The sequence below is a fragment of the Astatotilapia calliptera genome, unplaced genomic scaffold (genome assembly GCF_900246225.1).
Source record: "Astatotilapia calliptera unplaced genomic scaffold, fAstCal1.2 U_scaffold_3, whole genome shotgun sequence".
Classification (NCBI taxonomy): Eukaryota; Metazoa; Chordata; class Actinopteri; order Cichliformes; family Cichlidae; genus Astatotilapia; species Astatotilapia calliptera.
In genome coordinates this window covers 1-16572 of record NW_020535767.1, presented here as the reverse complement: position 1 = coordinate 16572, position 16572 = coordinate 1, and the positions used below count along the sequence as shown (strand labels likewise).

Sequence of the window (16572 nt, the reverse complement as noted above, 5' to 3'; positions counted from 1 at the left end):
TTAAGGCACACTGAACCAGGATGACCCTGAAACAGCCCACAGACTATGACAACTTCACCTACATTTGCACCGTCTACAGCAGGGAGGGAAACATCCTGATAGTGAAACAAATGGGGCTGAAAGTCAGAGGTCAGTGTGAGTTCATTATTTCAATGTAAACATTTTTTTCTGTTCATGTTGAGTGGAAGTTTATTTGATTAAATATTTTTAATTAAATACATTTTTTATGATTTATTTCTAAACCCCAAATTTGTCATGGTAGTGTTTAAGTGATAGCACACATTAAATCATGATAAAAGACAATACATTTAAAATTAAAGCTGCAAACAGCCATGATAAGGCTCATAGTACCATGTAACTTGAACTTACTGTCTAACTTACAGCAAATCAAATTTCATGGTGGATGATTGATGTTGACTATGGCGCAACAAACATGCCCTCCTGGGTCTGTGTGTTTTGTGTTTAAGTTATTCCTGGATTTGTTCTCTTGGTGTTATTTGTTGTTCTTGTTTCTAGTTTAAGTCACTGTCTTCTTTGTCTCAGTCTGTGGTCGTGTCCAAATTCATGGGCTGCATCCTCCTGAGGACCCGGCCTTCGCGGTCTACGTGGGCCGGGTCCTCAGAAGGTCGGGTAGGCCGGAAGTAAACGGCCGTGAAATTGGACGGTCTAGCCTTCTGATTAGCATCACCGCTGTCTCGGTGGAGTTTAATAAACTCAGCCGTCTGCTCCTTGCTATCTAAAATATAACAGGACACTGGCGTAAATTCTCAACTGTCTCACACTTCTGTTTAATCAGTTTTCTGTTTGACGTTTAGTCAGCTGTGTAAAAATCAAGGAGGAACCCACCCGGGGGATTAATAAAGTTTTATTTTATCTAATCTAATCTAATAACTTTAATCTCAGCCAAACCGATTTACTCACGAACAAACAAAACACTGAAAAAAGCCCAACAATAACATTTTTAGGTTGTCTAAGTGACTTATATATTACGTTTAACCCGAGCAGCGAAACTCCGCGGTGATCTGAAAATGATGTGCCGGGAGTTGTGCCGTTCTCGGCCACATCAGTAACCCTCGAGCTCCCGGCTAGCTATCGAGCTGGTGGGTAGCAGAAGCCTCCGAAAACGTCGAAGCACTTTTGCAAATATGCGATATCTTGATAAACCGAGCTGATATTTGATGTTTACACAGCTACTTTCTCACCTGAAAATATATTAAAAGTTTATTTTGTGACCCAGAAAGATTAGTATGAGTAATTTTAAAACTTAGTAGCGGCCGCCATTGCTGGAAACTGGAGTTTGGCTGGGCCGCGCTATGAATTCTGGGATATGGTAGGCCACGAAGGACACACCCGACCCATCCTTCAAATTCGGGGAAAAGGAGGACGCGTTTGTCGGCTGCATTTGGAGGAGTCTACGAATTTGGACAGCCTTCGGCGCGTCGCTGTGATGTAATCGGTCTACAAATGCGGCCTCAGGAGGATGCAGCCCATGAATTTGGACACGACCTGTCTCTCAGTTTCACGTCTGTGTGAATTGTCTCTTGTTTCCTGTTTTATTTTGAAAGTCCCAGTCCTACGTGCAGTGAATCTAGTTTCTTCCCCTACTCTCGTTATGTATCATTAAACCCAGCTGTGTCTTAAAGTATGCAGCCTCAACGATCCTCAAGGGCCGCGTACTCAAAGACCGCTAAGGCCGGAAGTGCGAGGCTTGTGAAATGGGCGGTCTAGCCTCCGTTGCGCTGCCCAGGTTGCCTAGCAACCATGATACTAACAGCTGGAAACGTGTCATACAGCTGTGTTTGACAGAAATGAAGGAGAAAATCTTTTGTTCATTTGTTTGTTTCTACATGAGCTTTGATCATTCTCTGTAAGATGAAGCTCAGCTATTGAACGGCGTATATTCTAAAGTAAAGGCTTTAAAACCAAGTTAGTACAAACGTCACTAATGTCACATAACTTTGCCGACATGTGGCCAACAGTAATGTTTAATGTTCTTCGTTATTAAACATTTGCACATAAATAAGTGACATAATATTCAGTACTTACTTAAAGTGTACTCTTGCGACTCTAAGACCTGAAGCAGATGGAGTTTTGGACCCTATCACTCTGTCAGGCTCCTGACTACAGTACCCGTAATGCTCCAATAATCCATCAAACGGTGCGGCTTCGTAGTTTACCAAAGTCATATTAAAACATTTTTGACAGATGTCTGCACGCCGTGTACCACATAAAAGCAGTTTGAGGTCAGTAAACACAACCAGACATAAATAAATACACTTAAATAAGGTACACTGTTGATTTTTGAGAAATTTAAAGTATTTTTAGTGCACTCTACAGTGCAGAAGATATGGTATAGCAATGATTAATCTCTATTAGCTTGCTCTCTCATAGTTTATCTTTTGTCCCTTCTGTCTTTGCTCTCTCCCACTTCCCCCGTTGATCTGCTTCGACTCTCTTATTATAACCCTCCAGTTCCGTGCAGCCCCACCCGCTTACTTTAGTGCTCCCGGTGAAAATTGACCGGTCTGTTTTAACAGCTCGAATTTAGCATAACAAACATTTTTCACCACCAAATTCCCTTCAGTGGGTTCAATGGATTCCCATTCTTTTCCAATGTCTTCTTAGTTATGAGTCTTTTCCTGTTATGGTCTGTCTTTTACTTTCAGTTATGCCTGTGTTTAAGTTGTTGGTTTATCATGTTAAGTCTATGTCTGTTAAACTGTCATGTTTCATGTCCACGTATCCTATGTTTTTCCTATGCTGTTTCTCCATGTTTACATTTTCCCTGTCTGGCCGTGTATCTTCCTTCCATGTCTTCATAGTCATCATAGTTGTCATAGTTTAGCCATAGTCTCAGTTAAAAGTAAAGTAAAGTAAAGTGTTAGTCCCCATAGGGAAATAGTTCCTCTGCATTTAACCCATTCACTCAGTGAAGCAGTGGGCAGCCACCAATGCAGCGCCCGGGGAGCAGTGTGTAGGGACGGTACCTTGCGCAGGGGTACCTCAGGGTAGCTGTTCAGTGGAGTCGAACCCCCGACCTTCCGATCATGGGGCCACCACTCTACCTACTGAGCTATCCCTGCCCCTAGTTAGTCTCCCTGCTTAGGTTTCAGTTTAGTTTTCACCACAGTTTGTGTTGCTTTATTTTTGTGTTCATATTTTTAGCCTAAATAAACGGCTTGCTTTTGTTTGCAACCCAGTTTCAGTGTCCGCATTTCGGTCCTCCTCTCACACTCCATGTGGTGTGGTCCCCCAGACCATGACAGAATGCTTATTACAGTTTTTTCTGAATGCTTACAGTTTTTACCGAATGCCTAAACACTAACTGTGAATCCTGTAGCACAATTTCTAAAACTAGTCAGATGTATAGCAAAACCACTCACTGAGTGTGCAAAACTAAAAGCACAAAAACTGCTTTGCACTCAGTTTGCAATTTTGTAACACACACTTTGCAAGACTGTAGGCACAATTCACTGCACAACACTCAATTTCCAAATTTCCAACACACTCCTAGCAAAAGTATACACATGTATGGCTATCATTAACACTAATTTGCCAACTGTCTGGCACACTTTCACATGTGAAAACTTTCTTAGATAATTCGTTCACTTTGCAATCAGCCTAAGCACTATAATACAGGTAAGCTGTGTGTGCGGAGTACAATGGAGGGAGCAGAAAGAGTGAGAAGTAGAGGAGGCCGAGGAAGAGGACGTGGAGGTGAAGAAGTAGGATGAAGAGGACGACAAGGACAAGGAGGAGCAAGAGGAAGACGAGGAGGGGGCAGAGGAAGCATGTTCACTGCAGACCACGTAACCCATATAGTCATTATGGCGATTGCAAATAATCCTATACTTGGAAATAAACACTTGTTTGTTTTGATGTTTTGACTAAACACCAGTACTTGAAGTTTGGATCCCTCCATGCTTATGGATCTATGACAGAAGTATGTGCTCAAACTGACATAGCCTACCTTGTGCACAGGGAAGGCAAACGCCAGATGTGTTTTGTATTCATACCATCGGTGTGCAGTTGGCGCATTGTGTGCTTAGTAGATGATGGCTTGTGTGTACTGTTTGATACGGAAACACCATTTTTACGAAGGTGTGAGGGGTTAATCTAGCTGTGTTCGCTTTTGCAAGAGAACTAAAATGTTTGGATAATTGGGTGACAGGTTTTGTTATTTGTGTGTAGAGTTTTGCTAAATTAGCCAATAGTTACATAACATGTGCTTAAGCAATCAGAAAAAACTGTAAACCCTAACTGTGATTCTTACAGCACAATTTCTAAAACGATTGATACTTATAGCAAAACCACTCACTGAGTTTGCAAAACTAAAAGCACAAACACTGCTTTGCACTCAGTTTGCCATTTTGTAACACACACTTTGCAAACCTGTAGCTACAATCCACTGCACAGCACTCTTTTTGCAGAACTGTAAACACAACTCACTGCTTTACACTCAATTCCCAAATGATCAACGCACTCCTAGCAAAACTATACACAATTATGGCCATTATTTACACTATTTTGCCAACTGTCTGGCACACTGTCACATGTGAAAACTTTCTTAGATAATTAGTTCACTTTGCAGTCAGCCTAAGCACTATAATACAGGTAAGCTCTGTGTGTGGAGTACAATGGAGGGAGCAGGAAGAGTGAGAAGTAGAGGAGGCCGAGAAAGCGGACGTGGAGGTGAAGAAGTAGGATGAAGAGGACGACAAGGACAAGGAGGAGCAAGAGGAGGACGAGGAAGGGGGAGAGGAGGATGAGGAGGGGGGAGAGGAAGGGTAAGAAGAGTAAGAAATAGAATTACTGATGACATCAGAGCTACAATAGTGGACCATGTAATCAACCGTGGAATGACCCTGAGGGTAGCTGGCCAACGGGTCCAGCCTAACTCGAGCCGCTACACTGTAGCAGGCATCATAAGGACATTTTGAAATGAGAATCGGTGAGTACAGTCACTTTGCACTAAGATTTGTAGCACTGCCATATGCCAATGAGAAACACACCAATACCATAGATGTAAAAATACTGAAATTGTTACTTTACAGAATTGCTAGATGACCAGCAACCAAAATTAGCCAATAGTTACAAAAAATGTGCTCAAGCAATCAGAAAAAACTGTAAAGCAATTTAGCTGGAGCACACCGCCCCCTTGGGCTGTGCTTTGATTTTTCTCGTAGTTAGAATGATTCACTTAAACTAACATAATCATCCTGCTGCAACCAGGTTTCTGTAAGGCAGAGTAAATCGATTTGTTGATCAATTATGAAGTCATTAGGAGGAGAGAAGCTGCAGAGAGGCGTGTAAGACTGCAACTCTGCTTCCTGGTCCCAACTCTGGATAGTCATATTTTGGGGGGTTTAATAAATTTGTCCATATTTCTAGAAGTGAGAGCTGCTCCATCCAAAGTGGGATGGATGCTGTCTCTCCTAACAAGACCACCTATCTATGAAGCCCACATCGTTTTTGGACACTCAGGCAGACAACAATTTAAGGAGAACAATTTAAGCTAAACATGTCACCTCTGGTCAGAAAAAATAACCTGAACCTGCTGAAAATAAACCAAAAATCTCTCTAATTTTTTTCCAACTTTGGACAGTTTGTCCTGTCAAAAAGAACCCAAGTTTTTGGGAGATAGACACCCTCTCTAGGTTTCCTTTATGGTAAGCTCATAGTTAGGGCTGGATAAGGTGACCCTGAATCCCTTAGTTATGCTGCAAAGTGGAGAGGACAAAGGACAGGGAAGTGCTCGCATCTAGACACTTATTGGGATAATGTGTGATCCAAGCGACGTACTACTAAATTAAAAATTGTCCATTGGTTGTTGCACACTTGAATAGATTCGACTTCAGATTTATAAAGTGGAATCATGCAACTCTCCTCTGGATAGAGCTCCACCTGATCTCAGTCCTCAGGACCTCAAACAGTCCCAGCAGCTTCTATCAGCAGAGTTCTCCCTGATATCACAAACATATTGATCCCCCTAGTTAGCACATATATGGTAACTCATACCACTCTCCTCGGCACGTTTCTTTGATTGCAGCATGACAGCAGTTTGCTCCTCATATTTTAGTCCGAAACTGACCGGTACCCCCATTACAGTTTTTGCCCACTGCTTGAACACATTTTGCAAAACCCCGCTCGCTGTGCCAAAACTGTACACACAAGTACACATGACACAACACTGGGAAATATACCATTCACATCTGTGCCAAATTGGAACTCTACTCCCAAAACCTAAACTCTGCTGTCAAAACCTAACATTCCTTTGTCAAAATGTAACTCTGTTGACAAAATGACACATACCTGCACCATATGCAAACACTTACAGATCAGGGGGAACACACTAGTCTGCTGTACATAAAACACTGCAGTCCTTGATTCCCATTGTTTATTCAGATGGCACATTTACAGGGGACACATTTCCAAACAACCATAAACGCAAATAGACCTACTCAATACTGTACATTGCAGTACCATGAATACAGGTAAAGCAAAAAAAAAAACAACAACACAATAATACTGCAATAGAAAAAACACTATACTGTAAACACAAAGAACCATGACAATTGTGCATAAGTGGGCTCATGGATCCCGCCGTCTGTTGGGGTCTGGCCACAGGACCTCATCAACATCGCAAGCAATGTCCTCTCCCGCTAGGCACCGGGGAAGATATCCTCTTGCTCTCCCTCCATCCATGCTTGCAAAGTTCTTGGAATGGCTACGCTGAGGGCTTTTTGTAGTTGGCTAATTGGTGTTCGGTTTTGCAAGTAGGTGCCTTCAGGTGTGTATTTGAGTGGTTGCAATTACCCGATGTGTTTTGTATTTTGGATACATGTGTTTTCCGAATGGCACCCTGAGATTTCATTTTGTGAGCGAAGTGTCTTATGTATGAAATAGAGTGTAGCATGCAGGACCATGTGTGTTGCATGAGGGAGTAGGTGTGTTGCATAATTGGTACTGGGGTGCAAAGCAGCGCTTTTGTTTAAGGTAGGGGTACATGTGTTTGAGGTATGGTAACAACAGCTTCACGTTGTGTTACTTTAGTCTAAGCATGGGTTTATAGTGTTCAAGCAACGGGCAAAAACTGTAATACATTTAGACAGCAGCTATTTAACAGTGCAGACTGTTGTTTAAAACCATTATTGTAGCTTTGACCAGTTGTTTTGTCTTCATTAGCTTTTTTGAAGAATGAACACTTATAGTGACCATTGAAATTAAATGGGAACCAGCTGTGAAAATGTTATTTCTTGCATTAAAAACAAGTAATGTGAACTACACATTAGCTTCATGTGTAGCGCACATCACACTACTTTCATGTGATATGCACTGATTCAGAGATAGAAGCAGCTGTCTGAAACTGTTTCACAGGGTAGCTTAAGGAAACATATTTTTGAGTACTCCTACATAGATCTCATGGAATATGACTCTTTCCGTCATCTCGGCTCCAGCTGAACTAAACTGAGAGTGAATTTGGGCTTTTAGGGAGGGGTGAAAGCAGAGCGCTGTAAAGGAAAGGGCTGTGATTGGTTCAGAACACGTCAATGAGAAGAAAGGAAAGCTTCAGAGCAACATGAATGAAACAAAGTGTTTTGATGACGACTGAAAGCCAAAACTGTCCCTGAAATCAGAATCCAGTTCATCTCCAGCCCCGTCAGCAGTTCCAGCTGCAGTGCTGTTACAATAATAGTCATCACTTCTAGTTTCACAGCAGGAAACTGGGAACATTCAGCGTCTCAAAGATTGACCTGTTAGTAGGGATGGGTATCGTTTAGGTTTTATCCGATACCAGTGCCAAACCGGTACTTTTAAAACGGTGCTTGAGCTGGTGCTTAAAGAATGTAGAACACAAAGTGGAGAACACAGCTAGTGCCCTGTGTAAAGATTAGAATATTATTTTACTGTTACTATTCATAATCATTATTATTACTGTTGCATCATTTATGATTTATCATTATTAGAGCATTTATTGAAACTGTTGATGTTACATTAAAAGTCTGTATTTCAGGTGTGAGCTTAATTACATAATAATCTTTCATTGCAGGTGCAACTGTAATCATGTTATACACATTTTATTTTTGTGCTAATTAAAGAGTTGAAGCTCGGTCAAGTTAATTAATGGTTTGAAGCTACGGGCAGCGCGACGTCTGGCCGATCAATTGAGCAAAGTGACCCACAGCTATTGAAAGGATTGCAAACATGCTTACATGCTGGAATTGATGCATGTTTTTTATCTGCTTTGACACATATTACTCGTCATCAACGATGTTATATATGACACCCCATTTATTGTTCTGGGGAGATCGATGCTGTTTGAGTGATCGTGCTCGGCTTCCCACATATATGTTTCAATAAAATCATTGTTTTGACGCACAATGGACCTCCAGTCGTATGTCTCTTCCCTCAAATACAAATCAGGACACCTGCTTTTTGGTCTGGTTACTACCGTTTATGTCAGAACCAGAGGCGGAGCCAGACATTTGAAACACCCGGGGCTTAGCCCTAAAGGGTAGTATGCAAAATGTTTTTGTTTGGGGTTTTTTTTTTTTTTTTTTGGGGGGGGGGGGGGGGGGGGGGGTAGAAATGACTGAAAGATTAATTGGCTCTGTTTTGAGTTTTGTTCAAAAAAGAATGACTTCATAGAGGGTAAAATATATATCACATGTGCAGGACACCTTAAACTAGTTTTTAATTAAGCAGCAAGGCAGAACAAAATCAGGGCTGTATCCAGGAACAAAATCAGGGCTGTATCCAGACACGAGGACTAACCCCAATTCAACCAGACCCAGAACTGATCCGGAATTAAAACAGGACTACAACAGTTCAAAATCAGGACTACTGAGGACTTAACCAAGACAGAACCAGAATCAGAACTAGATGATAGTAGCACTAAAAATCATCATAGACCTACACTACACTTATTTTTTAATTCTACCAAAGTCCACTATTTAGATTGAGAAAAGTTTATATAATTATTTAGCCTTGTTGTGCAAACAAGCCTGCATAACTTAATAAATATAGAATTTGAAAAATAACAAACCTAAAAAGAAACACTAGGTACGAGATACATGAGGACCTATGATACGGTGATACTTTTGGTAAACAACCATTTGACTAACATGTGTGTCTCACCTGCTCTTGTTCATCTCTGTTCTGTCCTCATTCTCCATCTCCCTCTCTCTCCCTCTCTGCTCCTCTCTCTCCCTCTCTGTTCCCCTCTCTCCCTCTTTGTGCTGACAATCATCAAATATACAGGTGAAACCAGATATTTACTCTTCAGATAAAAACACAAACACTTTTAATTGTAACATCAAATCAGACTAAATGTTTATTTTTTTTAGATTGATAAATATAAATGAGGGGAATGACCCGCCAATTTCCGGGGGCGAGGTCACTGAGGCAGTTAAACAACTCCTTGGTGGCAGAGCCCCTGGTGTTGATGAGGTCCGCCCCGAGTTCCTGAAGGCTCTGGACGTTGTAGGGCTGTCCTGGTTGACACGCCTTTGCAATGTTGCGTGGAGATCAGGGGCAGTACCTGTGGACTGGCAGACCGGGGTGGTGGTCCCCATCTTTAAGAAGGGGGACCGGAGGGTGTGTTCCAACTACAGGGGGATCACACTCCTCAGCCTCCCTGGGAAAGTCTATGCCAGGGTGCTGGAAAGGAGAGTTCGTCCGCTAGTCGAACCTCGGATACAGGAGGAACAATGCGGTTTTCGTCCTGGTCGCGGAACACTGGACCAGCTCTTTATCCTCTCGAGGATACTTGAGGGTGCATGGGAGTTTGCCCAACCAGTCTACATGTGTTTTGTGGACTTGGAGAAGGCATTCGACCGTGTCCCTCGGGGTGTCCTGTGGGAGGTGCTGCGGGAGTATGGGGTGTCTGGCCCATTGCTACGGGCCATTCGATCCCTATACAACCGTTGCAAGAGCTTGGTTCGCATTGCCGGCAATAAGTCGGACTCGTTCCCGGTGGGTGATGGGCTCCGCCAGGGCTGCCCTTTGTCTCCGGTTCTGTTCATAATTTTTATGGATAGGATTTCTAGGCGCAGCCAAGGGGCGGAGGGCTTTCGCTTTGGTGGCCTCAGAATCTCATCTCTGATTTTTGCGGATGATGTGGTTCTGTTGGCTTCATCGGGTGAGGGCCTCCAGCTCGCACTGGAGCGGTTCGCAGCCGAGTGTGAAGCAGCGGGAATGAGGATCAGCACCTCCAAATCTGAGGCCATGGTTCTCAGCCGGAAAAGGGTGGAGTGCCCACTCCGGGTCGGGGATGAGTTCCTGCCCCAAGTGGAGGAGTTCAAGTATCTCGGGGTCTTGTTCGCGAGTGATGGGAGAAGGGAGCCGGAGATCGACAGACGGATTGGGGCTGCAGCTGCAGTAATGCGGACGCTGCACCGGTCCGTCGTGGTGAAGAGGGAGCTGAGTGTAAAAGCGAAGCTCTCAATTTACCGGTCGATCTACGTCCCTACCCTCACCTATGGCCACGAGCTGTGGGTAGTGACCGAAAGAACGAGATCGCGGATACAAGCGGCAGAAATGAGCTTCCTCCGAAGGGTGGCTGGCCTCTCCCTTAGAGATAGGGTGAGAAGTTCGGCCATCCGGGAGGGGCTCAGAGTAGAGCCGCTGCTGCTCCACATCGAAAGGAGTCAGCTGAGGTGGTTCGGGCATCTGACAAGGATGCCCCCTGGGCGCCTCCTGGGTGAGGTGTTCGAGGCATGTCCCACCGGGAGGAGGCCCCGGGGCAGACCCAGGACACGCTGGAGAGATTATATCTCTCGGCTGGCCTGGGAACGCCTTGGTATTCCCCCGGATAAGCTGGAGGAGGTGGCTGGGGAGAGGGAGGTCTGGGCCTCTTTGCTTAGGCTGCTGCCCCCGCGACCCGGCCTCGGATAAAGCGGATGAAAATGGATGGATGGATGGATGATAAATATAAAAACATATTTGTTAACTTTAAGAGTAAAGAGAGAAACTATCTGTATTTCTTAATTGCAAATGGCACCAAATTGTATTCAAAATTGAGCCACACTTATGGAGCTCCACAATTCTTTTCCTGGTGTTTTGGTTGACATCTCTTGATGTTCCCGTGTCACAGAAACAGGCTCTGTGTTTTGCCTTATATGCATCCACAGCTGTGCCACCAGTTTACTCACATGGACTCTACTAACCTATCAGAAGCTTCTTCAGCTCAGAATGGAATCGTCTGGAGTTTTCTTATTAATTAACAATAAACTTAATGTATATGTGCTCCTAAATTTGATGAAAGTGATAAAAATAGAAGCTCTGTCTCTCTTTATTCTCACATTTAACTAATTCAAAAGATATTTCAATATTTATTTATCCAAAACAAAACAAGTTTACTCTAAATTGATGTTGTACAGTAAAAAAATGTTCTTGTGTTTTCCATAAAGTGTATGTAAATATCTGGTTTCAACTGTGAATATACTGCTGTGTATTGAAATTCCTCTTGTTTTGCATAGAAAACAAGCCCAGGCTTAAGCCCAGTAAGCCACCCCCCCTCTCCGCCACTGGTCAGAACCGGTGCCATAATAGCACTGGATACCGGTACCCATCCCTACCTGTTAGCACCTGCAGACATTGTTGAGCTGGGTCTGCTGATCTTGAAATGTCAGAAACCAGAAGAACATATTACCAAGAGGAGTAATCAGCAGCATAACACAGCCATCTTAGTCTTAGCTATGAAGATGTTCAGCAAGCATTAGCTAAGTTGCAGTTAAATTAAAGACAACTTGAAGGCAACAGACACCTTTAGCAGATTTTCTTTCACACCCATTGAACATGACTTTTTAAAAAGAAAATGATCAAATCCGCAAAAGTCAAACTTTTGTTCCCTTTACAGGCTCAAATTGGCTCAAAGTGTCCCATTTTCACTGATTGTTTTCCCGACGACATGCTTCAAGTGTGATATGGATCCTCTGCTGAAGGAATCTGCTTTCTATCCACAACCTGTTGATCCGTATCATTTAGTGCAGAACAGGAGTCACATGATGCTGCTCTGTGAACACCAATCACACTTTGTACAGCTCATGTTGTGTTTGTTGTCCTCTCAGTCTGTCAGGTGGAGGTGGAGGAGGGGGCGGAGTCTGTCCAGCTGCCCTTCAAAACTACAGAAAACCTGCCTGAAGATGCTGGAGTGAGGTGGGAGGACAGTTCTTACAGAGCAGTTCACGTGTATAAGAACGGCTCTGACCAGCCTGACAAACAGCACCAGGTTTACAGAGACCGAACAAAGATGAATGAAGACCTGCTGAAAACTGGAGACCTCAGTCTGACCCTGAAACACCCCACAGATGGAGACAGTAGGAGATACAGCTGTAGAGTCTGGAGGGATGGATGGATCCGAAACAAAACAGTGCTGCTGAAAGTCAAAGGTTTGCTTGATACACAGATACATAGATAGAAAAAATGACTGGGATTATGCAAGAACGTTTTATAGAATTTTAGTACACTATAAATCTAAGAGACATCTGCAAGATGGTATAAGGTAGAAAGAAGATGAGTAATGCCTGACAGTGACACATGTCACAGAAGAAAGAGCTATTGCTCAGTTTTACTGAAAATGATGATGATGTTCTTTATGAAGGCAGGGTTGAATAAGAAGGAGCTCTGTTGTCTCTGTAGTGCTGAGTGGCTGAGATTGAATTCATTTCCCTTTATATAGTGTAAATACCAGCAACAGTTGACTCACAGCACTATTTATTACACAGTAAAACCCTGCACCCACAATCCCCAGAAGATGGGGTGTTCATGGTGGAGAGCTAGTTGTTCGTTGACCTCACGACCCTCAGTGACTCAAATGCCTCCAGATTCTGAAAACTGATGTTTCCGGCTTTGTGAATCAGTTTGCTGATCCTGTTGGCATCTCTGGTACTGCTGCTGTTAACAGACCTCTCTGCACCTTGTTTTTCCATCATTAATCAGCCAGCATATCGTTTGTCTTTCTAACATTTAGGAAATGGTGATTTCTGCAGAACACAATACAAAGCTCCTCACAAGTTGTACTCCAATTCCTGCTCATCAGTTTGCATGTGCCAGGATTCACTGTTGTACTGGACATCTGTGGTGGTTGAATTGTAACTTTATTGTCCACAATGGGAAATTGATTTGCAGCATGTCCACACATGAAACATGAACACAAAAAAACAAACAAACACACTCACTGATGGAATGGAAGGCTTGTATTTCATTCACTTTGACTCTCCCTCCCGTCTTGCTCGGTGTCTCCTTTGGAGTTACTGTGTGATGACTGCAGTTGTGGCTCAAAGCAGCAGCACTATCACTTGGTAATTGTCTTGTGTCTCCTCTGCAGGGAGAGTTCAGGTCCAGGATCAAACAGGGGACATCAGGAACAGAAGCAGCTCCATTGATCCGACTCCTCTGATGGCTGATCAATCAGTTTGATCTGTGTGTTCTTTGATTATTGATCAGTGATGTCAGAGTGGAGTCAGTGTGATGTTGTTGTTGTGTGTTTGAGACTTTTAGTGTCCATGAAGGTCTCTGCTGCCGTAGATCCTCTGAACTGTGACAGAGGTCTCACTCTGGAGGAAACTCTCAGCACTTTCCAGCAGCTCCTCCATCATGGAGGACGTTCCCTCACTGTAACAGGTGGAGGAGAGAGGAGAGGAAGCACAGGTGGATCCTCTGAGGAAGAGGAGCGTTCCTACAAACCACATGATCACATGACCAGAGGGGCGTGGCCTTCAGTGGTAGTAATAAAGGAACAGTCCACATGTTCCACTTTGAAGGCTCCAACAAAGCAGACCTGTGATCACTTTGACTCAGTATGATGGATTGTTTGGATTTGTCTTTGTTTCTCTGGCTTTTCTTGTGTGTCTTTGTATGTTGGATAGAGTCATGTGACCTGCCCAGGGACGACACATGGAAATGAGCAGTTTAGCTCAAATCTGGCAGGTTTCCATTTTCTGTTTTTATCCTGATGTCCATGAACATGAACACTGTCCCTGTCAAATAAATCCAGATAATCTGATCCAGTGTTGTTCTTCTTCTGTGGTGTTTGTGATGGAGCAGCAGCTGCTGATCCTGATGTCCTCCACCAAGGGGGCAGCAAATTCAGCTGACTTTCATCATTTATTAAAAAAGATGTAACAATGTGACATAATGCAATATAATAATGTAAGTTACACATTGTGGTTTGCACTGTGGCCAGAATGGACATTACCTCTTGCCTAATGGAAGCTGTCAGCCATCCTGCAACCATGAATTAGATAAGCAGAAGTGAAGGGATTGTTAATAACAGTTTAATAATAAAATGTAATGTGATAATTGCACTTTATTAGCTACCCACAATCGTATGAATAATAACCATAAATGCACTGCATGCTCATAGCAAGTTTTTTTTAGGTTTAAAGTGAGATCCTGCTTTAAAGGGCGCTTCATCTGCTGGGAATGACATGTTTCTTCTAGTATGTAAGGCTCAGCCGATCTTACAGGGACTTACTCATGCTCTAAACCTGGTGCTCCATGATTGGTGCAGAAGCTTTAAGCTACTATTAACAAATAATAACCATGGACTTAGTTGTTACTACAATAACTTATCATTGGTCAACTTGTATATTTAATTTTACTTATACTTGTAAAACTATGTAAGTAGAATTCAATGGGGCACAGTGAGCTGAGCACAGGCCCACTCTGTGACACTCAGAGGTTTGTGGATATCATCTGCAGGCGCACATACTGAAAGTATTGGACACAGTGCAGCCAGCTTGCAGCCACTTTCCCACCACTTTAGGACAATGTTTACATGAGACTCAGCCACACTAATTTTTCTGGGGCAGACATGTGGTGCAGCATGGCTGATGGCACTGTACCTGCAGCTGTCATGGACAAGAACCACTCAATACCTCACCCAAGCCAAGCCTGTGCTGATGTTGTGATCTGAGACCAAGACACTAACCCAGGATCATGATATGATGTTGTGAGAGTGGGTGGATAAGCCGATCCCACCTTAAATATTTCCCACACTGTCTCATGTTGTGTTTCCTGTCTTGTGGTCACACTTTCACTAATAATTAGCTCTGATTACAAGATTTTAATTCATCGTAACTTTAATTTGTATTTACTTCAGTCTGTTAATCTTCGAGCTGTGTGCAGCTGAGGACAGTCTTATTATTACCAGGTGAGGATATGTAACAGCCACAGTCTGTAGAGATGATGTCACCATGGAGTGGTGTCTCCTTTCCAGTGATGTCACTGGAGCTGCCAATATGTGCTCCAGCCAAAGCTACACCAGAGGGTTGTGCTGTGTAACAGGTCGGTGCAGGTGGTGTTATCTACATTTGAACATTAGGCAACAGTCTCATGAAGACACTTTATATTGTTCACTAAAGACCAACAATAACAGAGACAAAGGGAGAGCAGCAGAACTAGTGCTAACAATTAGCACTGCTAGCCTGCCCACCAACACCAGCTAATGTTCTAAAAACGATGATCAATGATTTTGCTGTAACGGCTCCAGCTGTCTGTGTCAGGGACACGTTGGAGATGAAGTGAGTGATCCAGTGACAAAGGTTTGGAAACCTGCAGTCAGCTGAGACTAAAGGAGTCACCTGACCGAGAGACGAAATGTTTCACTGAGAACGTCCAGATGAACAGAATCAACCTTTGGGATAATCTGTTCCACACATCCATGTTTCACTTACTGCATTATATTTCCTCATTGCTGTGCATACAGGCCTGTGGCTTATAACCAACTCCAAGTTCAGACTCAGAGGCTGCTGAAGCTGTTTTCTGGAACAGAGACGTGTTGGATATAAAACCAACCCTTCTTTATGTGTCAGCACTGAGGAAAGGAGCAGCTTCGTTTCTAAGTGTATGAAGGACTGTAGCAGTGTGTGTGTGAGCTTTATTTCACAGACAGAACCATGTGAAAAACACAACTTCAGGTAAAAACAATACAAAATCAAAGAGTCTGATCAGAAGGATTAAACAGAGGAGTGTGGGACTGTTTTTAACAGACAGCAGGTTAAGCCAGGCTGGAGGAGTAAACTGAGCCTCGGTGTGAGCAGCAGTGTGTTTGACAGGAAGCTGAGATAAACAGTCTGGAGCCCATTTAGTGCTTCATATGAAAGTGTGAGGATTTGAAAGCAAATCTAAAATCAAGCAGGAGTCAGTGTGAGAATGATTTGTGCTTTTCCTCAGTCAGATGCTGGGAGTTTCAGTTCATCCATGTTCAGCGTGCTGTGGTTTGTGTAACAGGAGAATATGACAGTATAAATCAAGTCTTCATGTCACTGAAAGCCTCCACAGTCTGCTATGGAGGTGCATCAGTTTGGATTTACAAGAAGAACATTTCTTAAACCTGCCACAAGATGGCGCTCCAACAGAAGGGATGGAAGTGTAACACAGACACACACATACTGTGTGAATGTGTGAGTGAATGGGCTTTCAACACAAGGCTTCTGCTGCTACCTTTAATTACATAATTACCTAACAAGAACAAACTGTTAATTACCACCAAAGAACGGCTCCAGATTTTAGCTGCTGACCATTTTGTGAAACGTTGATTACATCAGCTTATTGTTTATTTTTCAA

General features: G+C 43.2%; 1 protein-coding gene across 1 annotated transcript in view; it reads left to right on the top strand.

Annotated features, from left to right (window-relative positions):
- Positions 1–13633, top strand: part of LOC113017972 (uncharacterized) — a 286973-nt gene extending 273340 nt beyond the window's left edge. Inside the window, exon 6 of the mRNA XM_026161052.1 lies at positions 13331–13633. Within this exon, the coding sequence (XP_026016837.1) occupies positions 13331–13422 (92 nt within the window). The 3' untranslated portion in view covers positions 13423–13633. The remainder of the gene's footprint in view (positions 1–13330) is intronic.
- The last annotated feature ends 2939 nt before the right edge of the window (positions 13634–16572 follow it).